This window comes from Gobius niger, assembly GCF_951799975.1.
Source record: "Gobius niger genome assembly, chromosome: 23".
NCBI lineage: Eukaryota > Metazoa > Chordata > Actinopteri > Gobiiformes > Gobiidae > Gobius > Gobius niger.
In genome coordinates this window covers 13,241,640-13,258,377 of record NC_136874.1, presented here as the reverse complement: position 1 = coordinate 13,258,377, position 16,738 = coordinate 13,241,640, and the positions used below count along the sequence as shown (strand labels likewise).

Here is a 16,738-nt window from a genome sequence, read left to right as displayed (position 1 = left end):
ACGAGTGCCCGGAGACGGTCGCTTCAGTTCAAAATGTTTGTTCAAGGCAGAGACGGATCACGGAAGGAGGAGGAGTCGCTTTAACCGACGTCCAACGCCACTGGTCAGAAGTTTGGAAACGCTCAACACTATTTACACTGTGTGATTCTCATTGAAGACGTGAAACTGTGAATGAACATGTAGGATTATGTAGGAAACAAAAATATGGGCAGTGATTTTGAAGAGTCAACAGGTCGAGCATTAAAAGTCATGAGCTAAAGATCAGGCATTAAAGGGATATTTCAGGATTTTTTTTTACATAGGGCCTAATCTCCTAGCTATCCAGAGTGTTGTTCATTTCTGGAGATATATATATATTTTTAATTGATGCAGTCCTTATATTTGAAGAGTTTAGTGATGCTAGGCTAGTGCTAGGCTAGCGCATGTCTATGGTAACTAGTAGCCTGCATTAAAAAACCTCTTCAAAATCATGGGGTCGTCCTCCAAACGTTGCCATATCTGATGTGTAGAAAGCTCCTCCACGTGTAGTAATGCGGCCGCAGGTAAACAAACTACTGTAGATCCGGTAAGCTAGCAGATCACTCCGCCGCTGCGTAGCTACAACCAGGAAGCAGATGCTGCTCAAATACAAGTTCTTTCAGATGCACAATGGTTGTATTTCAAAAAGTATTCAGTCGGCACAGACATGTATATGGTTAGTCTGGTGTTAGAAGTGATTTGCCTCAGGTGCTCTGTGCTTGGGTCAGACTGTTTTGAATGCAGGCTACTAGTTACCATAGACATGCACTAGCCTAGCATTAGCCTAGCATCACTAAACTCTTCAAATATAAAGCCTGAAAAAAAATCCTGAAATATCCCTTTAATTGTCATTAAAAAAAATGGTTTATTGATTCCAACAGGCTTTAAATCAAGATTTATTTGGAAATAGAGACATTGTTTCACTCTTTTATCCTGGAGGCCTGGAACAAAATGCTCCAAAACACATTCAATGGCAGGTTTTGCAGAAAATGTTGGGCAATTCTGATACAGTTTTACATAATGTTTGCTCAAAAGTTTGCTGTTGTGTCCAGTTTGCTTTGAAATATCTTTATTTTTAGATAGATTATACATGCACAGACTTTCTTTGCATGTTGCCTTAAAAATCTAGCTTTTGGGCATTAAAAAAACATTTAAAAATCATTCAATTTAACTTGCTGCCACCTGAATAAACCCAGTTAAAACGTAATTCCACCTGTGTTCATTCATAAATGAATACGTTCAGTGAGAATCTACAGTGTAAATAGTCCTGAAATAACAGAAAAAGCAGCACATCAAAGCGTTTCCCAGCGTTCGTCCGCTCGTGCACAGTCTCTCAGTCTCGTAAACACAGCCCTGACTTTAAAAGGGCAAAGCGGGGCCTGCAGGACCTGAGCCTTCCTTAACAAAGGGGTTTTATGGAGTAAATGTGAGACACGAGTCGGTGTAAAAGTAGCCCTTTCCCACTGCAACACAAGAACCAAAACAAAGCTTGTGTTTGGTTGCCGGGGCGACAGCGGTGTCGTCATGGCTGAGCCGCGGACAGAGGAAGTTCTCAGCTGAACTCTTGCTGCACCGCTGATGTGTGTGTAACAAAGCCCACACACCGGAGTCTCGGGTCCGTGTCGGGACGTATGTGCCTGCACACGGGACATTTTCTGGACCATTAGCTCTGAAACATGGACTTCATTATTGCAAAAAAAGTTTCCCCATTTAAACAGGGATCAGTCACTTTTACTAACATGCCACAGAGAGTAAACGCTCTGGGGTTCAGAATGAAGGTTTAGAGAACAAGTTAGGGGAAAAAAACACAACATGTTTACGACAGACTCTCCCCTTTTTCCGAGCGTGAAAAATGTCACTCCTAAAGGCATAAATTAGGCAGGGAGACATGTGGAACGTCAACATAATCGTTCAGGTTTGGTACATTTTGGCAGAGGGAGGGTCACACAATAACTCCGCTAAACAGGAAGTTTAAAAAGAATTCACGCTCCAAAAAACCCAACTACTTTTCTTTTTTTTAACTAGGTTGAGCACTCACAGTGAAATAAGACGATCTAGTGACATCTAGTGGTCAGTCGTAGCTAGGGCTGGGGACTGCTACACTTTCTGATACTAACTTATTTGAACACAGAACAATAATGTGTGGAAGTTCTGCACATTTACAATATCGGGTTCATTTCCAATGTCAAGAGATGTGTGAACAATGAGGAATAAAATGAGGGGGGATTTGGAAAAGCTGGTGGGAAAATGGGGCTAAAATAAGGAAAAAAGGGGAATAAAATGGGCTAAAAAAAATTGGAAAGTGAGGGAAATTGGGGAAATATTAGTAACAAGAAAAATAAAAAATGAGTAAAAATTAGGGGGGGGGATGAGAAAAGATAGGGCAAAAAAAGGGAGAAAAATGGGGCAACCTTTGGGGAAAAAATAGATCCAATAATGGGGAAATATAGGGGAAAAAATGGCAAAAATTGGGAAAAAAATTATACTTTTTTTCCCCCCATTACCAAACTGGTATCATTAAACCTCTTACCCCCCATTTTAATCCGAGCAATTTTTCTCCAGTTCAGCTTTACCTAAATCTAAAAGCTTCTCCATGCCTATAGGCCAGTGTGACACTCAATTTGAAAGCTAAGACCTATAAACTTTTTTTGTCACTTTGTTGCTGCATTTTTGAAGCGTTTTTATATGTTTTTTGTATGTTTTTGACGTATTTTTGCGGAGTTTTGGTCACTGTTTTTGTTGCTTTTTTAACTGTTATTATTGCTTTTTCCGGCACGCTTTTGTCGCTCTTTTGTCGCCTCTTTGTTGTTGCTTTTTCCATCCGTTTTTACTCGCCCTTTTTTGTGTCATTGTTGCTTTTTTAACGTATTTTCGCCGAGTTTTGGTCACTGTTTTTGTTGCTTTTTTAACTGTTATTATTGCTTTTCCGGCACGCTTTTGTCGCTCTTTTGTCGCCTCTTTGTTGTTGCTTTTTCCATCCGTTTTTACTCGCCCTTTTATCTGTCATTGTTGCTTTTTTAACGTATTTTCGCCGAGTTTTGGTCACTGTTTTTGTTGCTTTTTTAACTGTTTCTGTTGCTTTTTCCGGCACGTTTTTGTCGTTCTTTTGTCGCTCTTTTGTCGCCTCTTTGTTGCTGCTTCTTCCACCCGTTTTTACTCGCCCTTTTCTCTGTCACTGTTGCTTTCCCGTGCCTCTGCTGTCACCGTCAGCCTTGTCACTGTGCCTCTCCCGTCCGCAGATACCCCTCGAATCATTCCGACGCCCCGGGCCGACCAGGATCCCCAAACCCAAGAGCTACGGCTCGCAGAAAGGCTGGTCCGGCGGCTCGGCGTCCTCGGGGGGGCACGGCCGGATCCTGACGCAGCAGCCCAACGGCGCCCGAGAGCAGGCGACGGCGGCCAACAACAACAACAACAACAACCCCAACCTGGTGAACCGCAGACTCTGACGGCGGAGGGCGGGACGGGCCGGGAGGAGAACCGTTTTATACTGTGGAGTTTTCTATTTTTTCACTGCTCATGTCACTTTACCTCATCTGTGGTGCTCTTTTGGAACACAATCTTAGCTTCTGTGTTGTTTTATGTGTTAAAACATTGCGTCACTAGAGGTCCAATGTAAAATGTAATGTAGACGATGCGTGGGGAATAACGTGTTATTGTTAAATCCGGATTCCTTGATGAGTTCGTATATTTGGAGCAAAGTGTAAAATTGTGTTTAAGTGGAAATAATGTAAATAAAAGACGGGGTCCTTTGTTCGAGATCCTGAATGTTTCATTTGTGTTACTGTTGGTTTTCAATAAAGATTTTTTATACTAGAAGACTTAAGAGAAAACAAAAGTGAAAAGTCCTAAAGTGGAGATAGAGACGGCAACGCATCAAACAAGGGGGCGTGGCCTGACGGAGGGGGAAGGAAGTATCTTTTGAAAACACAATTTTTCACTCTTTTTAGCTGTTTTCTGGTGGAATATAAACTTACAAAGAAAGTCAAGTCTAAATCGAGTCCATATGGATGCTTTTTCACAGTAGATTGTTCAGTAGAAGCAAAAAAAAAATGGCAGTCATAGCAAGCATTAGCATGTAGCATGTTGCTAACATGACACATCCTGTTAGCATTCTCTGCTATCTATGTTACACCGGCTGTTGAACCGCTCCTCTCCATGTCTTTGTTTCTTTATTTAGTGTAAAAAATATATTGATAATTCAGCATTTGTCAAAGTAATGGTGGAGAAATCAAAGAAAGTTTAGTTTTTTTCCTTCTTTGTTTTCCTTCTGGCTGCTTTGAACATGAACATATAGATACAGACGGCATCTCGTCATACAAGGGGGAGCGGCCTCGCCGAGGGGGAAGGGAATAGATTTTGGGAAACACAATTTTCCACTTTTCACAGCAGATTGTTCAGTAAAGGTGAAAAAACGGCAGTCATGACTAGCGTTAGCATGTAGCATGATGGACACATCCTGTTAGCATTCTCTGTTATTTCTGTTTTTATGGGCTGTTGAACCACTTTGCTCCTCCCCATGTCTTTGTATCTTTATTTAGTAGAAAACTATATTCATAATTCAGCATTTGTCAAAGTAGCTTTGGAGAAATTATAGAAAGTTTACATTTTTCTCCTTTGTTTACCCCCTCAACTGCTTCAAACATGACCATATATGGGCGATTCCAGAGATGCCGTCTGTATCTGTATATGAGAGCGCTGCACAACATCACTTTACACATTATGAAATATCAACACTTAGAGGTAGACAAAAAGTACAGAGCTTCATAAGGTCATCACCTGAAATGGTTTAACCGTCTTTCTGGTGACGACATTGTGAAAACTTTTGAGAGGTACTGCATGTTGTATCCCACTTGTACGCAGTATAAGTCCACTCTAACAGAAAAGCGTGTGTGTATTCCTACCTTGTTCTGTCCCTGGCGTCTTCAACCCTGATGCCCCGCCAGAGCCGTCTCTATGGCGATCCGCAGCGCTGACAGGAAGCGCCGTCTGTCCGCCTCGCTGTCCGCGGCGCAGACCCAGGAGCGACGGGGGCCCTCCAGGACGAAGGCGTGGGACACATCTGCACACAGGCGTCCCGTTAAAGCCGCACGTACCAAGAGTCACTGAGGGCGGTCACGATGAACGCCATGGCGACACGTACAGCGCGAGTGGCCGATCTCCCTCACGGTCAGCCTGTGCAGAGCCACCGAGGCGACGAAGGCGTGGCCGCTCCTCTGGGCCACGCTGAAGGGGACCTGACGGAGGCGGAGGCGCGTCAGAACCAGAGCGTCGCTGAACAGGAACAGGCCCATATCCGCCACGTGCTCGAAGCTCCTACAAACACATACAGTTACTTCAAATTCAATTCTTGACATCTTCTGTTGTGATTACCGGACGCTGTCTGGGGCCTGTTCCTCTGGGCTCGTATACAGGGCGCAGTTTTCAGTGGTGATGAGCTGCCGGTTTCCTTCTACGAGGTTCTGTTACAAAGAAGCGCAGCATTTCAGTGAATACAATACATTTAACAATCAGTATGGCGTACTGGAAAGGTGAAACTATCTCCTACCGGACAGCCGTGTATCATCTGCTGCGTCTCCTCCATCAGTCTGTCGCGGAGTGAGGAAAGCTTTAACTGAAACAAAGGTCACTTTCATTACACGTAGAATATGGAAGATTTTATTACTTACAATTAGTGTTCATAATGGATGGAGCAGACGGTGTTGAAACAGTAAATAAAAAGAATTCAGTAATATCCATATCCTTTGCACATCCAAATCGAAGGTTTTCTCAACATCATGCAGCCCTTGTTAGCAGGAAACATTCTCATAGTAAAATGTGTCCGTAAGGCTGCAGCTCAAAGACAGGGCTGGAGCAGGAGCAGGGGCGGAGCTGACACAGGCTGCAGAGGGGCCCCACAGCAAAGGGGCCCCAGGGAAACACAAAGACTGTAAATAACAATAAATTGCTAAATTTAGATGGATAGATGGTGTTGTGATTATTCAAGGAAATAACCATTGTACTCATTCCAGCCACTAGGGCAGTGGTTCTCAACCTTTTGGAGCCGCGACCCCCATTGTAACAGTTAAAGGGGTTCGTGACCCCCGCTCGGGTCACACCGTGAGAAATAGGAACATTAGCCTACATAATTCTTAAAAAACAAAGAAAAAAAAACAAAAGGCTAAAATGAAAGTCATCAAACTACGAACAAATAATGGCACTCTGGTAAAATAGCAAACACATGCTACAATAGCCTAAAATACTAGATTTTATGCTAATGAAAATATGGCTATTTTATCTAAATGATCTGGCGACCCCCACTGCACTAGGGGGCAACTTAAATTTAAAAAAAGAAAGAATTCCACACATGTCCAGCAGAGGGCACTGTCATAATAAGAAATAGGATATAAACAACAAATAATATCCACATGGTAAGTGTACTTGTGACTTGTGGCTTGTAAAGTGTATGCTGTTTTTTTTATTTTTACAATCCTGTCATCAAATCAAAAAAAAAATCTCAATAGTATTTTCCTGTTAACATTATATGCGGCCCGCCACCCACAGAGGAAGCCGGATTTCGGCCCTCAACCCAAATGAGTTCGACATCCCTGATTAGAGTGACATAGAAACTCCCCACATATAAGAATCCTAAGGCTAACCACAAACACCACCTCCTACAAACATCCACATACGTGTGGTGGTGTCAGACAGTTACCTTCTGTAGGAAGTGTGTGTACTGGCGCAGTGTCCCGAGCGCTGAGGACAGGGGGCCGTGGTCGGCGTGTCCTGGGGGGGTGTGCACGGACAGGGCTCGCAGCAGAGTGACGTACTCCTGGATCCTCCACAGCGGACACAGCAGCAGCTCCTGCAGACTGCACCGACACATTTACACACACAGACACACACACACACACACAGACACACACACACACACACAGACACACACACACACACACACACACACACACACACACAGACACACACACACACACACACACACACACACGCACACACACACACACAGACACACAGACACACACAGACACACACGTCTACATGAACCCTGCGGGGAACCTCCTACCTGAGCATGTGGGTCGCCAGTGTTCGGTCTGTTCTCTTGAGGAAAGCCCGGAACGCAGGTTTATTCTCTCTGCACTGGAAATAATCACATCACAAGTGCTCGTACTCTTTCGGAAACACAGCTTTTGATTGATTATCCCCAAGATCAAAGAATGAAAGAGGGTTTGAAAAGTTGCAGGCCTCACCTCGTCGATGGCGTGCAGGGCGGTGGGGTAGTTGTTGAAGTAGTTGGTGTAAACCCTGAGCTTGAAGAGGAATTTGACAAAGACCTCTCCCACACACTGCTGGGCGCTCCACTGCTGCAGCCGGGAGTGTAAATCCACCTGCAGAGCTCTGTGACAGACGCATTCATGTACAGGGCGCAGGGACAGCCTTATGTGTGTGTGTGTTCAGAGCCGTGGGAAGATATTTTAGTTAGGGGGCGCTAAGGGACTAAATTTACCCCCAAAATACCTTTTCCTGTGCATAAATCCTATTTATTAACCTCTCAACTCCCGCCTGAACCGAGAGCATTTTCTCCAGTTCAGCTTTACCCAAATCCTGTAGGCCAGTGAAACGCCTCATTTGAAAGACCTACAAAGCTAAATGGATCTTTTTCCTCACTTTTTTGTCACTTTTTCGTCAAATTATTCACATTTTTTTGTCAAATTCTTATCACTTTTGCGTCAAATTTTTGTCCATTTTTGTCATTTTTTTAAAAAAAAATCTCAATTTTTCGTCAAATTTTTCTCACTTTTTTGTCAAATTTTTGTACATTTTTGTCATTTAAAAAAAAAATTCTGTCACTTTTTCGTCAGTGTTTTCTCACTTTTTTCACATTTCCATCCTTGTCTTCGTCTCAGTTTTGTTGCTATTTTCACACCTTTTTTCCAGAAGCTTTTGGACTGGGGGTAAAGCTGGTGTGCTCGGTTCAGGTGGGAGTTAAGGGGTTAATATTGCCTGCAGTTTCCTGTGCCACGAACTTTGTTTCTTTGCTGACTGCAGTGATGTATACTGTGGGAGCCTGAGTACTGTACTGTAGGTAAAAGCCCTTTTTGTGTGAATGAGTGTGAATGAGTGAGAATGAGTGTAAATGGGGGTGGAGGGAGGGAGGGAGGGTTTTTTGGGTTGGTGCACTATCTGTAAGTGTATCTTGTGCTTTTATGTTGAATGAATAATAAAAAAAAAAAAAAAAAAAAAAAAAAATATTGCCTGCAGTTCACAAACGATCCACCAGGGGGTGCTGCAGCGCCCTCAGCACCCTGGGTTCCCACGGCCTTGTGTGTGTGTGTGTGTGTGTGTTTGTCAGCACCTGTTCAGCTCCAGTATGTGCGACACGGGGCTCAGGATGATGTGGATGTCAGTGACGCTGAGGATGGCTCTGTTGGAGTCCAGGGCCGCCGTCAGAGGCTCCTGGTAAACCTACAAAGGGGAGGACAATGAACAACGGTGAGTCATCTGAAGACAGGATAGATTGAGCAAAACCAATGTGATGTTTGGATTCAGTACATCAAAACAGTCAATGATTTTAGTTCATACTTTGAGCACGGCTTCCAGTTTGCTGAGGTACATCCGCTCGCTGTGGTAGATCTCTCTGACCACTGCCCCTCTCCAGTCGAACAGGGCCTACGCACACACACAGGGCGGTCAGCATCCTGCTCCAAGAACAAGCTAACATCATCATCTTTACCTGGGGCCGATCGGGCTCCAGTGTGACCGCGCTCTGAGGCTCGCTCTCCACAGCCGCGCTCGCTCCCACGTGTCTGGTCAGGAAGGCGGAAAGGAACTCCACTTGTCTGGTCTGCGAAGGAAAGTCAAAACAAACTCTTTGGCTTTGGCAGCTGTTACAATTGCAATTAGAATTTAGAAGTATGTTTTAAAGTGAAGCTTAAGTGGACATTGCAGCAGATACATTTTGAAAAACTTCAGGAGAATTGAAACTTACAAAAAGTCTTATTTGAAAGTGCTGCAGGGGTTTATGTCAAACAAATGCTCTGTGCGAAGGTGCTCTATGGTCTTTAGGAGCCAAAACTTACAGAAGGAAAGTAAAACCAAGGCACTTTCTGCATTCAGATCCTTTCATTTGACCTGAATGAAACACTGTCCAAGGAAGTGCACGGCCATATTTTCAGTAAACAAAGCTTCTCAACGATATGCATGTGCTTTAAAACTGTCAAAAGGTAAATGAATAAAGCGGATGAAGGGAATGTATTTGTTTGTACCTCTTCTTGAGCGAGGGCAGCGGTCAGCCCTTCAGTCAGAGCCTGGTTTAAGGCCGTGGACATCTGAGCAGCGGAGGGGCAGATGTTCTCTTGGAAATAATGACCTGAAAAACAGAAACGTAATCGGCTTGTTGCACAATGTGGCTACGCTAGTTCCTCTGAGCTGAAGCTGTGGGCGCTAGTGCTTCCTGTTCGTATTCATTTCCATTAAGATTAGCTCAGACCAGTGAGTTCCTGGTAGAAATATTTCCATAGAGGAGACGTTTATGTTTGTAAGGGTCAGTGAGTTTGTCTTGAAGCTAAAGGCTAATTTAACCTCTTAACTCCCGCCTGAACCGAGAGGATCTTTTTTCCTCACGTCATCAGATTTTCTTTTTTTTTTTCATTTTTGTCACTTTTTTGTCATTTTTTGGTCACTTTTTTTTTTTTTTTTTTTTTATTTCGTCAATTTTTTATCACATTTTTGTAATTTTTTTGGTCACATTTTTCATCCCTTTTTTGTCACTTTTGTTTATCACATTTTTGCCATTTTTCCCCCAAATTTTTATCACTTTTTTTTTCTTTTTTGGTCATTTTTTTGTCACATTTTTGTCACATTTTGTCACATTTTGGTCACATTTTATCACATTTTTGTCATATTTTTGTCATATTTTTGCAATTTTTTGGTCATTTTTTTTGTCACATTCAAGCAATTTTTTGGTCATTTTTTTGTCACATTTTTGTCACATTTTGTCACATTTTTGTCATATTTTTGTCATATTTTTGTCATATTTTATCACATTTTTGGTCATTTTTTTGTCACTTTTTGCAATTTTTTGTCAATTTTTTGTCAATTTTTTGTCAATTTTTTGTGACATTTTTGTGACATTTTTGCCACATTTCCATCATTGTTTTCGTCGAGAAAATGTGCTCGGTTCAGGTGGGAGTTAAGGGGTTAATGCATTACACAACTTGAAATAGTGCCTTTATATATATTTTTTCATAGCATGTTAGCCTTTAGCTTCAAGACAAACTATCAATCCTTTATGATCACAGGTGTCTCTGATCTGAACTCGTTCATCATGATTTGAACACACAGTAAATGATCATCTACCGGGAACTCACCGGCCACAACGTAATCTTTAGAAAATAGGATTATTATTCCAGGAAAAGAAAACAGACAGGAAGTCCAGGCGCTCACACCTTCGGGTCAGAGGAACTAGCATAGCCACACCGTGCAACAAGCCAATTCACAGCTAGGCCAGGCGTGTGTCTTGTCATTATTTATTGTACATTGCAGATTTGTTGTCGTACCGAGGGCGCGGCCCCTGACCTGGGCGCTGACTCGCTGCAGCGCTTCGCCCGACGAGGCCCGGAGCTCGCGCAGACTGGCCTCTATCCACTGCGCCTGCGTGGCCCAGCTCTGCGCGGCGCCGTCGTGGAGGTACCGGAGAGGAGGGGGCGGGGCTTTGGGCAGAGGAGCGCTCAGGCTGCCGTCGCTCCACTCTCCCAGGACTGCAGCAGAAATGCAGTCAGGGCAGAGCTTGAACACCTCTGCATTGGTTCGGGCGAGACTTACTGTTCTGGAAACTGCCCGTGGCCAGACCCATGGGCGCCCGCACCGCTAACCCCGTGAGGACGGAGAGACTCTGCATGAGCGAGACTCCGGAAGCTGACGGGACAACAGTAAAGTTAAGGACACGGGGACTAGTGTATGAGCGTGTCTGCGCGCCCACCTGAGGCAGCTAGCGGGCAGAAGACGTCGATCCCGCCTCCTGCTTCAGCTTGGCGGAGAGACTGACACATTTTCTCCCAGAATTCCCTGTGGTCGGGGGCCAGCAGAGTCACTTCTGACAGGGGGCTTCCTGAGAATCCAGATGAATTAGCCACTGCAGGTGTCGTCGCATGCTAGCTTTGCCCATTAGCCTGTTAGCTTCTTCTTTGTGATTCTATTAGTGTGTGTTGGGGCTTCTGACCCAGAGCCAGTGAAGTTGCAATTGTGGTTTTCTGGCCAGAGACACCAGGGGGAGATGAAAGACCCCCAGTCATCCCATTAACACGACGGAAAGGATTTGTTAAGGCACACAAGTTACTTTGTACTGCTTGAAGTTTGAACACTATCTGAAAATCAACAATCCCGAGAATGTCCGAACCTGCTCGCCTCAGTGCTGATGTCTGTCCCTCAATGTCCCACCGCATCACATGACCTGTCCCACTTTTACGACTGTTTGTGGAAATGTCTGCTTTAAATCAATCCAGTCAATCATCATTCAAAACCATAGATCGAAAGACAAACAATAGTCGACTCACTTTGAAGCAGCTGCACTTCCTCCGTCCCGCCTGGAGCGAGCACCCCCAGCCTCAGCGCGGTGCGCCCACACAGAGCCCCCTCCGCCTGGGTCCGGAGGGCGGAGAGGGTCTGCCTGTGGTCGTAGAGTATGACCGTGACGCCCGCCCTCACCCCACTCAGGACCATCTGGATCAGGGACGCAGATATCAGCGGGAGGAGGAACATTTGCACGTGCGGTCACACTCCTGTACCTCATAGGCGGGAATTCTGTCTGAGATCAGCAGGAGGAGTTCGGGGTCTCTTTGACGGCTGGAGGAGGCCAAATCTGACGGTGCGCATCGGGAAGGAGGCCTGGGAAAAAGTCTTTACATTTCAAATCAATCGACTTTGAGGTTATGCTGTAAGCCGTGCTCTGGTGCTTACCTGACCAGGCCGGAGCGGTCAGTGCTCTGCAGGCTGAGCGCTGTGCTGCCCCAGCCCTCCTCCAGGGGGCGAGAGAGGTGCGGAGAGTGGACGGAAGTGGAAGGTGACGAGCTGAAGCTTTGTGCTGCTGTAAACTGGGTGATCATGTTGACGGATTTCATGTTGCTGCCCCAGGGTTTCCTTGTTCTCATCACTTCATCTGAACAAAAAAGTATTATAAAGCACTGGGCCACACATTGTCCACCCAGGGTTCAGGAGGGATGAAACAGAACATGCCACACATCGCCATCCCCCTCTTACTCTTTTCATGCTGCAGCCTCTCCCTGATGATCTGCCGTATCCGTCGCTCCTTGCGCCTCTCCGCCTCCTCCTCCTCGGCCCCGCTGCTCCTCTGGTTCAGGGTGCCGTACAGCCGGGCGGCCTCTCGGGGAGTGAGCCAGTCCAGCGTGGAGACACAGGACACGTAGTGCTTCTTCCACGCGCCGTATTCCTTCTCAGCCGGAGTGTACGGGAGAAACCAGCCCTTCGGGACGCACCGGCTCACCCACAGGCAGTCCTGAGGGAAGAGATGGGGATTTCAGAATACTTCTCATCAGGAAGTTTCCATGACTATGTTACAGGCCACAGGTACCAGTCTCCTGAATATATAATGCTTCAGTTAACATTTCCGTCTCTGTTGGCCCACATAGCAGCTCCTCACCTGCTCAGCCAACACCCTCCAGTTCCAGCACACCTGGGCGGCGGAGCTGAGGTCGCGCGGGGACAGGAAGGACAACACATACAGCGACAGGAATCTGGGAAGCACCGTGGCGAAGTCCACTCTGGTCACCGGGAGCGTCTCAATCAACAGATCCCTGCAGTACCTGTGCGAGCGAGAGTAAAACGGCTCTGTAGTGAAGGCAGTTTGAGCGCTGAAATGATCACAAAGAGACGTACTTGAGCTGCGAGCCGGTGCACTGGGCGAGCAGCGAGTGGAGCAGGTGTTTCCTCTGTCGGTCGGTCCATAAGCTGAACCAGCGCAGGACCAGGTCGACCCTCTTCTCAAACAACTGCACAAACAGATTCTTGAACTGAATTTTAATGAAAACTGTGCTGCTGTTTGTAAAAAGGGCCACCAACGACTGTATTGTCTTCAGAAACTGTCCTTCTTTCATGTAGATAAAACTGTGATGACACTGTTTTATCGGGCATTCATCGAAGCGACCCGAGCTTTCTGCCTGGTCGCCTGGTACGGGAGCTCTTCTGTTAGAAACAAAAACGCCTTGAATCAGCTCGTCAAGTGGTCAAGTAAAGTCATTGGCCTCAGACCATTGGCCTTGGACTTTCTGCATGATAGACAGTTAGAGAGGACGACACGAAGCATCGCAAAAGACACTGAGCATCCTTTGCACTCAGAGTTTCGATTGCTTCCGTCTGGGCGTCGGTTTTTGATGCCAATGAGCCACACGAACCGTTTTAAGAAAAGCTTTGTTCCCGCTGCCCTTTCCTTTATGAACAAGTCGGGATCAAATTGCCCCTGACACAGGTTTTTTATCTTTGTTACTGTCAAGTGGCTTAAATTTCAGTTGTTTTTTGTACCAAAGGCACATCCTGTTAGTATGTGGAGCACTTATAAGTTTTGTATTTTATATGTGTGATGTTTTATCTTTGTAAAATGTGTTTTAATGTGTCGACTAGTTCTCAGAATTGCAAAACGAATTTACCCACGGGTCGGGTACAAATAAATTAACCTAACCTAACCTAACCTAACCTAGGCTTTGTATGACCTTTGACCCTTTGTATGTCATAGGTTCATTTAAATAAAGATAGCTCAGAAATCGGCTGTCACATACGACACATGAACACACCACTCCCCTCAAGTACATGTATACAACAGGGCTGCAACTACCGATTATTTTCTGATCATTTTTACGATTAATCGATTAATCGCTTGGCTGTGAAAGGTGCACGGAAATTGTATTTTTAACATTTTTTTATCACATAAGCTAAAGTGGCGCCGTTTGAGGACATGTTGATGGAGTAAACTTAAAGTAAACATTTGTAGGAGGCTCTTTGTGCTAATTCTGCTTTCTGATTGGACGAGACAAAGACAGATATTTGTGAAATTTACAATGTACAAAACACTGCAGACCCTCACTTTAAAAAACAAAGTAGGTTTTCATCAGAATACAGAATTGTCATGTCTTTTTAGCTCTATTTTAGTCTGTGTTCACTAGAAAACAACTAATCGATTACTGAAATAGTTGACAACTATTTTAGTAATCGATTAGTTGTCGATTAATCCATTAGTCGTTTCAGCCCTAGTATACAAACATGCAAACTCCACAGTAAGGCCCCGTCCTTAGCCCGGGATCGAACCGGGGACCTTCTTAAAGTGACAGTCTGGAAGTCTTAATGTTTTGCAAATTTTATAAAACGTGCAAAATGGACCACCTTGTCTTGCATTTTGATGTAAAGTAAGTTATATATCATTTTGTGTAAAGTCCCTCCTTCCTGGATCTCAGCAACTATCCATCTAGTATCCTCCTGTGTTGACCAATGAGACGTCAACAAGCCTGTCAGGGTCCAATCAGGAGGGGGAGGGGGAGGAGCTTGATCGTTTTACTTTTGAAAATTCCCGTTCTCCTCATTTTGCAAACTAATAGGCTTTCTGGTTGAAGAGGGGAGGAATTTCATTTTTAAATTTTGATTTCAAATTTCACGCCGTCTCTCCTCACTTTTGCAAACTTACAGACTATCACTTTAACCGATGCGCCGCCGTCAAGGTTATCTCCACAAAATGTCTTCTTTGCCAGCACATATAAACTACGATCCAATTAATTCAATGAAAGTTGGCCAAAAGGGGTGACAATATTCGATTTTCATCTTGAAGATTTCTTTCAAAAAATGCATCTCTACAAATGTGACGCTCCAAAAGTGCTAGTGGAGTGGATGGTTTGATCCATTTCCCATCCTCATCCCTCACTGACCTGCAGGTTGCTGGCCTTGTTGCTCAGAGGAGTCCAGCTGCTGAACACGGTGTCGGAGGTGGAGGCCAGGCTGCGGCTCCCGGGCGCCTCGTAGTCCGTGCCATGGAGCTGCCAGCGCTTCACAGAGTGAGGGGTCGGGCCGGTGGACATTCTGCCTGTCCCGGGAGGCTCCCGCTAAATCAGAGTGAGCGCAGTGCAGTCCGTGAGACACCGGGGCCTCGGTCTGTGTAACCTGGAGACGCACCAACAAACGCGCATTCCTTCACTGTGCGCGCTGCTCCGTCCGGCCCCAGTGCGCATGAGTAATTCACCCAGTTTACTTTTACACGAGTACATGGCAAGTTCAGCGCGAGTCAGTGCTAGTTCAGCTTTTGTAATGCGTAAATGTGACTTTACTTTCCAGCACAGGGTCGGTTGAGAGCAGCTGACCTTCACCTTGTCCACTCAGAGCTTGGTGCGTTCCAGGAAACTGGTATTTTTCCCACTTGAAAGCTACAAGTTGCGTGACAGGGCTCCACGGTGTTCCGTCACAAATGAAGCGGAGGTGAATACTACGCTCTCTGCTTCAGAACAGACTAACTTCAGGTACAAACAGTGTAAAAAGTGGAGAAAAAGCAGTGGAACAACTCTGTTTGCTGTTGAGCTACTGCTGGTAAATACATCTAATACACTGTGGTGTCCACGTGGTTTAATGTGAACAATAACTCCAGTATTGCACCTTTTAAAAACTCCATTAGTTTATTATTGCTGCTAATCCCATGATGCTTAGCAGTATGACATCACATTCCTGAACTCTATAGTTTAAACCAGTGGTTCTCAACCCCAAGGGGGTCGCGAGACAAATTTAGGGGGGTCACCAGATCATTTAGATAAAATATACATATTTTCATTAGCATATAATCTAATGTTTTATTGTAGCATGTTTGCTATGTTACCAGAGTGCCATTATTTGTTTGTAGTTTGATGATTTTTTTTCCAGTCATTTGTTTTTTTTCTTTGTTTTTAAGAATTACGTTGGCTAATGTTCCCATTTCTCACGGTGTAACCCGGGCGGGGGGTCACGAACCGCTTTGCCTGTTATAATGGGGGGTCGCAGCTCCAAAAGGTTGAGAACCACTGGTTTAAACGGTTAGCTACTTTTCTTTTTCTTTTTTTTTGGTCTTAGTTTTTGATTAATATCTCTGTCATTCCTGGGACAATCAACATGAAACAAAAATGGTCTCAAAGTTCAGTGTCTTCTCTGTCAGTTGTGATTTAAGGTCCATTTATTTTCACATCAATGTCAACTTTATATATATATAGAGAGCACATTGATATAGATACATCTGCCATAGTGTTGTACGACAAACATCATTAAGTACACAAGATACACAAACATTAAACAACAGTGATACATGAGACCTGCCCAGAGCAAAAAGGTGGGTTTTCATCAACTTAAACACAGGAATAGACTGGGCCATTTTAACATTCAACAGACCAGTCTCAGCGCCACTACGGCCAAAGCCTCCTCTGGTTTCCGTCTTAGATTTTGGAAGATATTCAAATACATATGCATGGTATTGGCCAGTAGAAAGTACTTACAGCCTTTGAAATAATATGGCAGATTTGTGAAACCAGTCAGAACCCATTAATAATAAAGTACAACATTTGCCAATTTTCATTTTGGAGATTTCTTTCAAATACCGTTTCTCTCCTGTGAAGTTGTATTGGCCCCGGCCCTCCCTCCATCTGAGATTATGACATCAAATTCCAGAACATAAACGCAACCTATTGTCTTCACATTGAACGGAACTAGAAGT

At 44.7% G+C, this 16,738-nt stretch overlaps 2 protein-coding genes across 2 annotated transcripts in view; one reads left to right on the top strand and one right to left on the bottom strand.

Moving 5' to 3' along the window:
• filip1l (filamin A interacting protein 1-like) overlaps positions 1–3,664 on the top strand; it is a 31,994-nt gene extending 28,330 nt beyond the window's left edge. The window contains exon 5 of the mRNA XM_079581517.1: positions 3,258–3,664. Coding sequence (XP_079437643.1) covers positions 3,258–3,467 — 210 coding nt within the window. The 3' untranslated portion in view covers positions 3,468–3,664. The remainder of the gene's footprint in view (positions 1–3,257) is intronic.
• A 1,264-nt stretch (positions 3,665–4,928) lies between these two features.
• Positions 4,929–15,089, bottom strand: ect2l (epithelial cell transforming 2 like; the record flags this gene model as incomplete). The annotated part of the gene is made up of 21 exons (XM_079581666.1): positions 4,929–5,080; positions 5,162–5,334; positions 5,392–5,480; positions 5,567–5,632; positions 6,713–6,869; positions 7,079–7,152; positions 7,263–7,410; positions 8,369–8,478; positions 8,596–8,682; positions 8,747–8,857; positions 9,279–9,382; positions 10,572–10,772; positions 10,837–10,929; positions 10,994–11,122; positions 11,568–11,733; positions 11,799–11,898; positions 11,971–12,169; positions 12,271–12,526; positions 12,671–12,833; positions 12,907–13,019; positions 14,940–15,089. 21 exons carry the CDS (start codon positions 15,087–15,089, stop codon positions 4,944–4,946), a joined length of 2,826 nt encoding a protein of 941 aa, XP_079437792.1. The 3' UTR covers positions 4,929–4,943.
• Between the last annotated feature and the right edge of the window lie 1,649 nt (positions 15,090–16,738).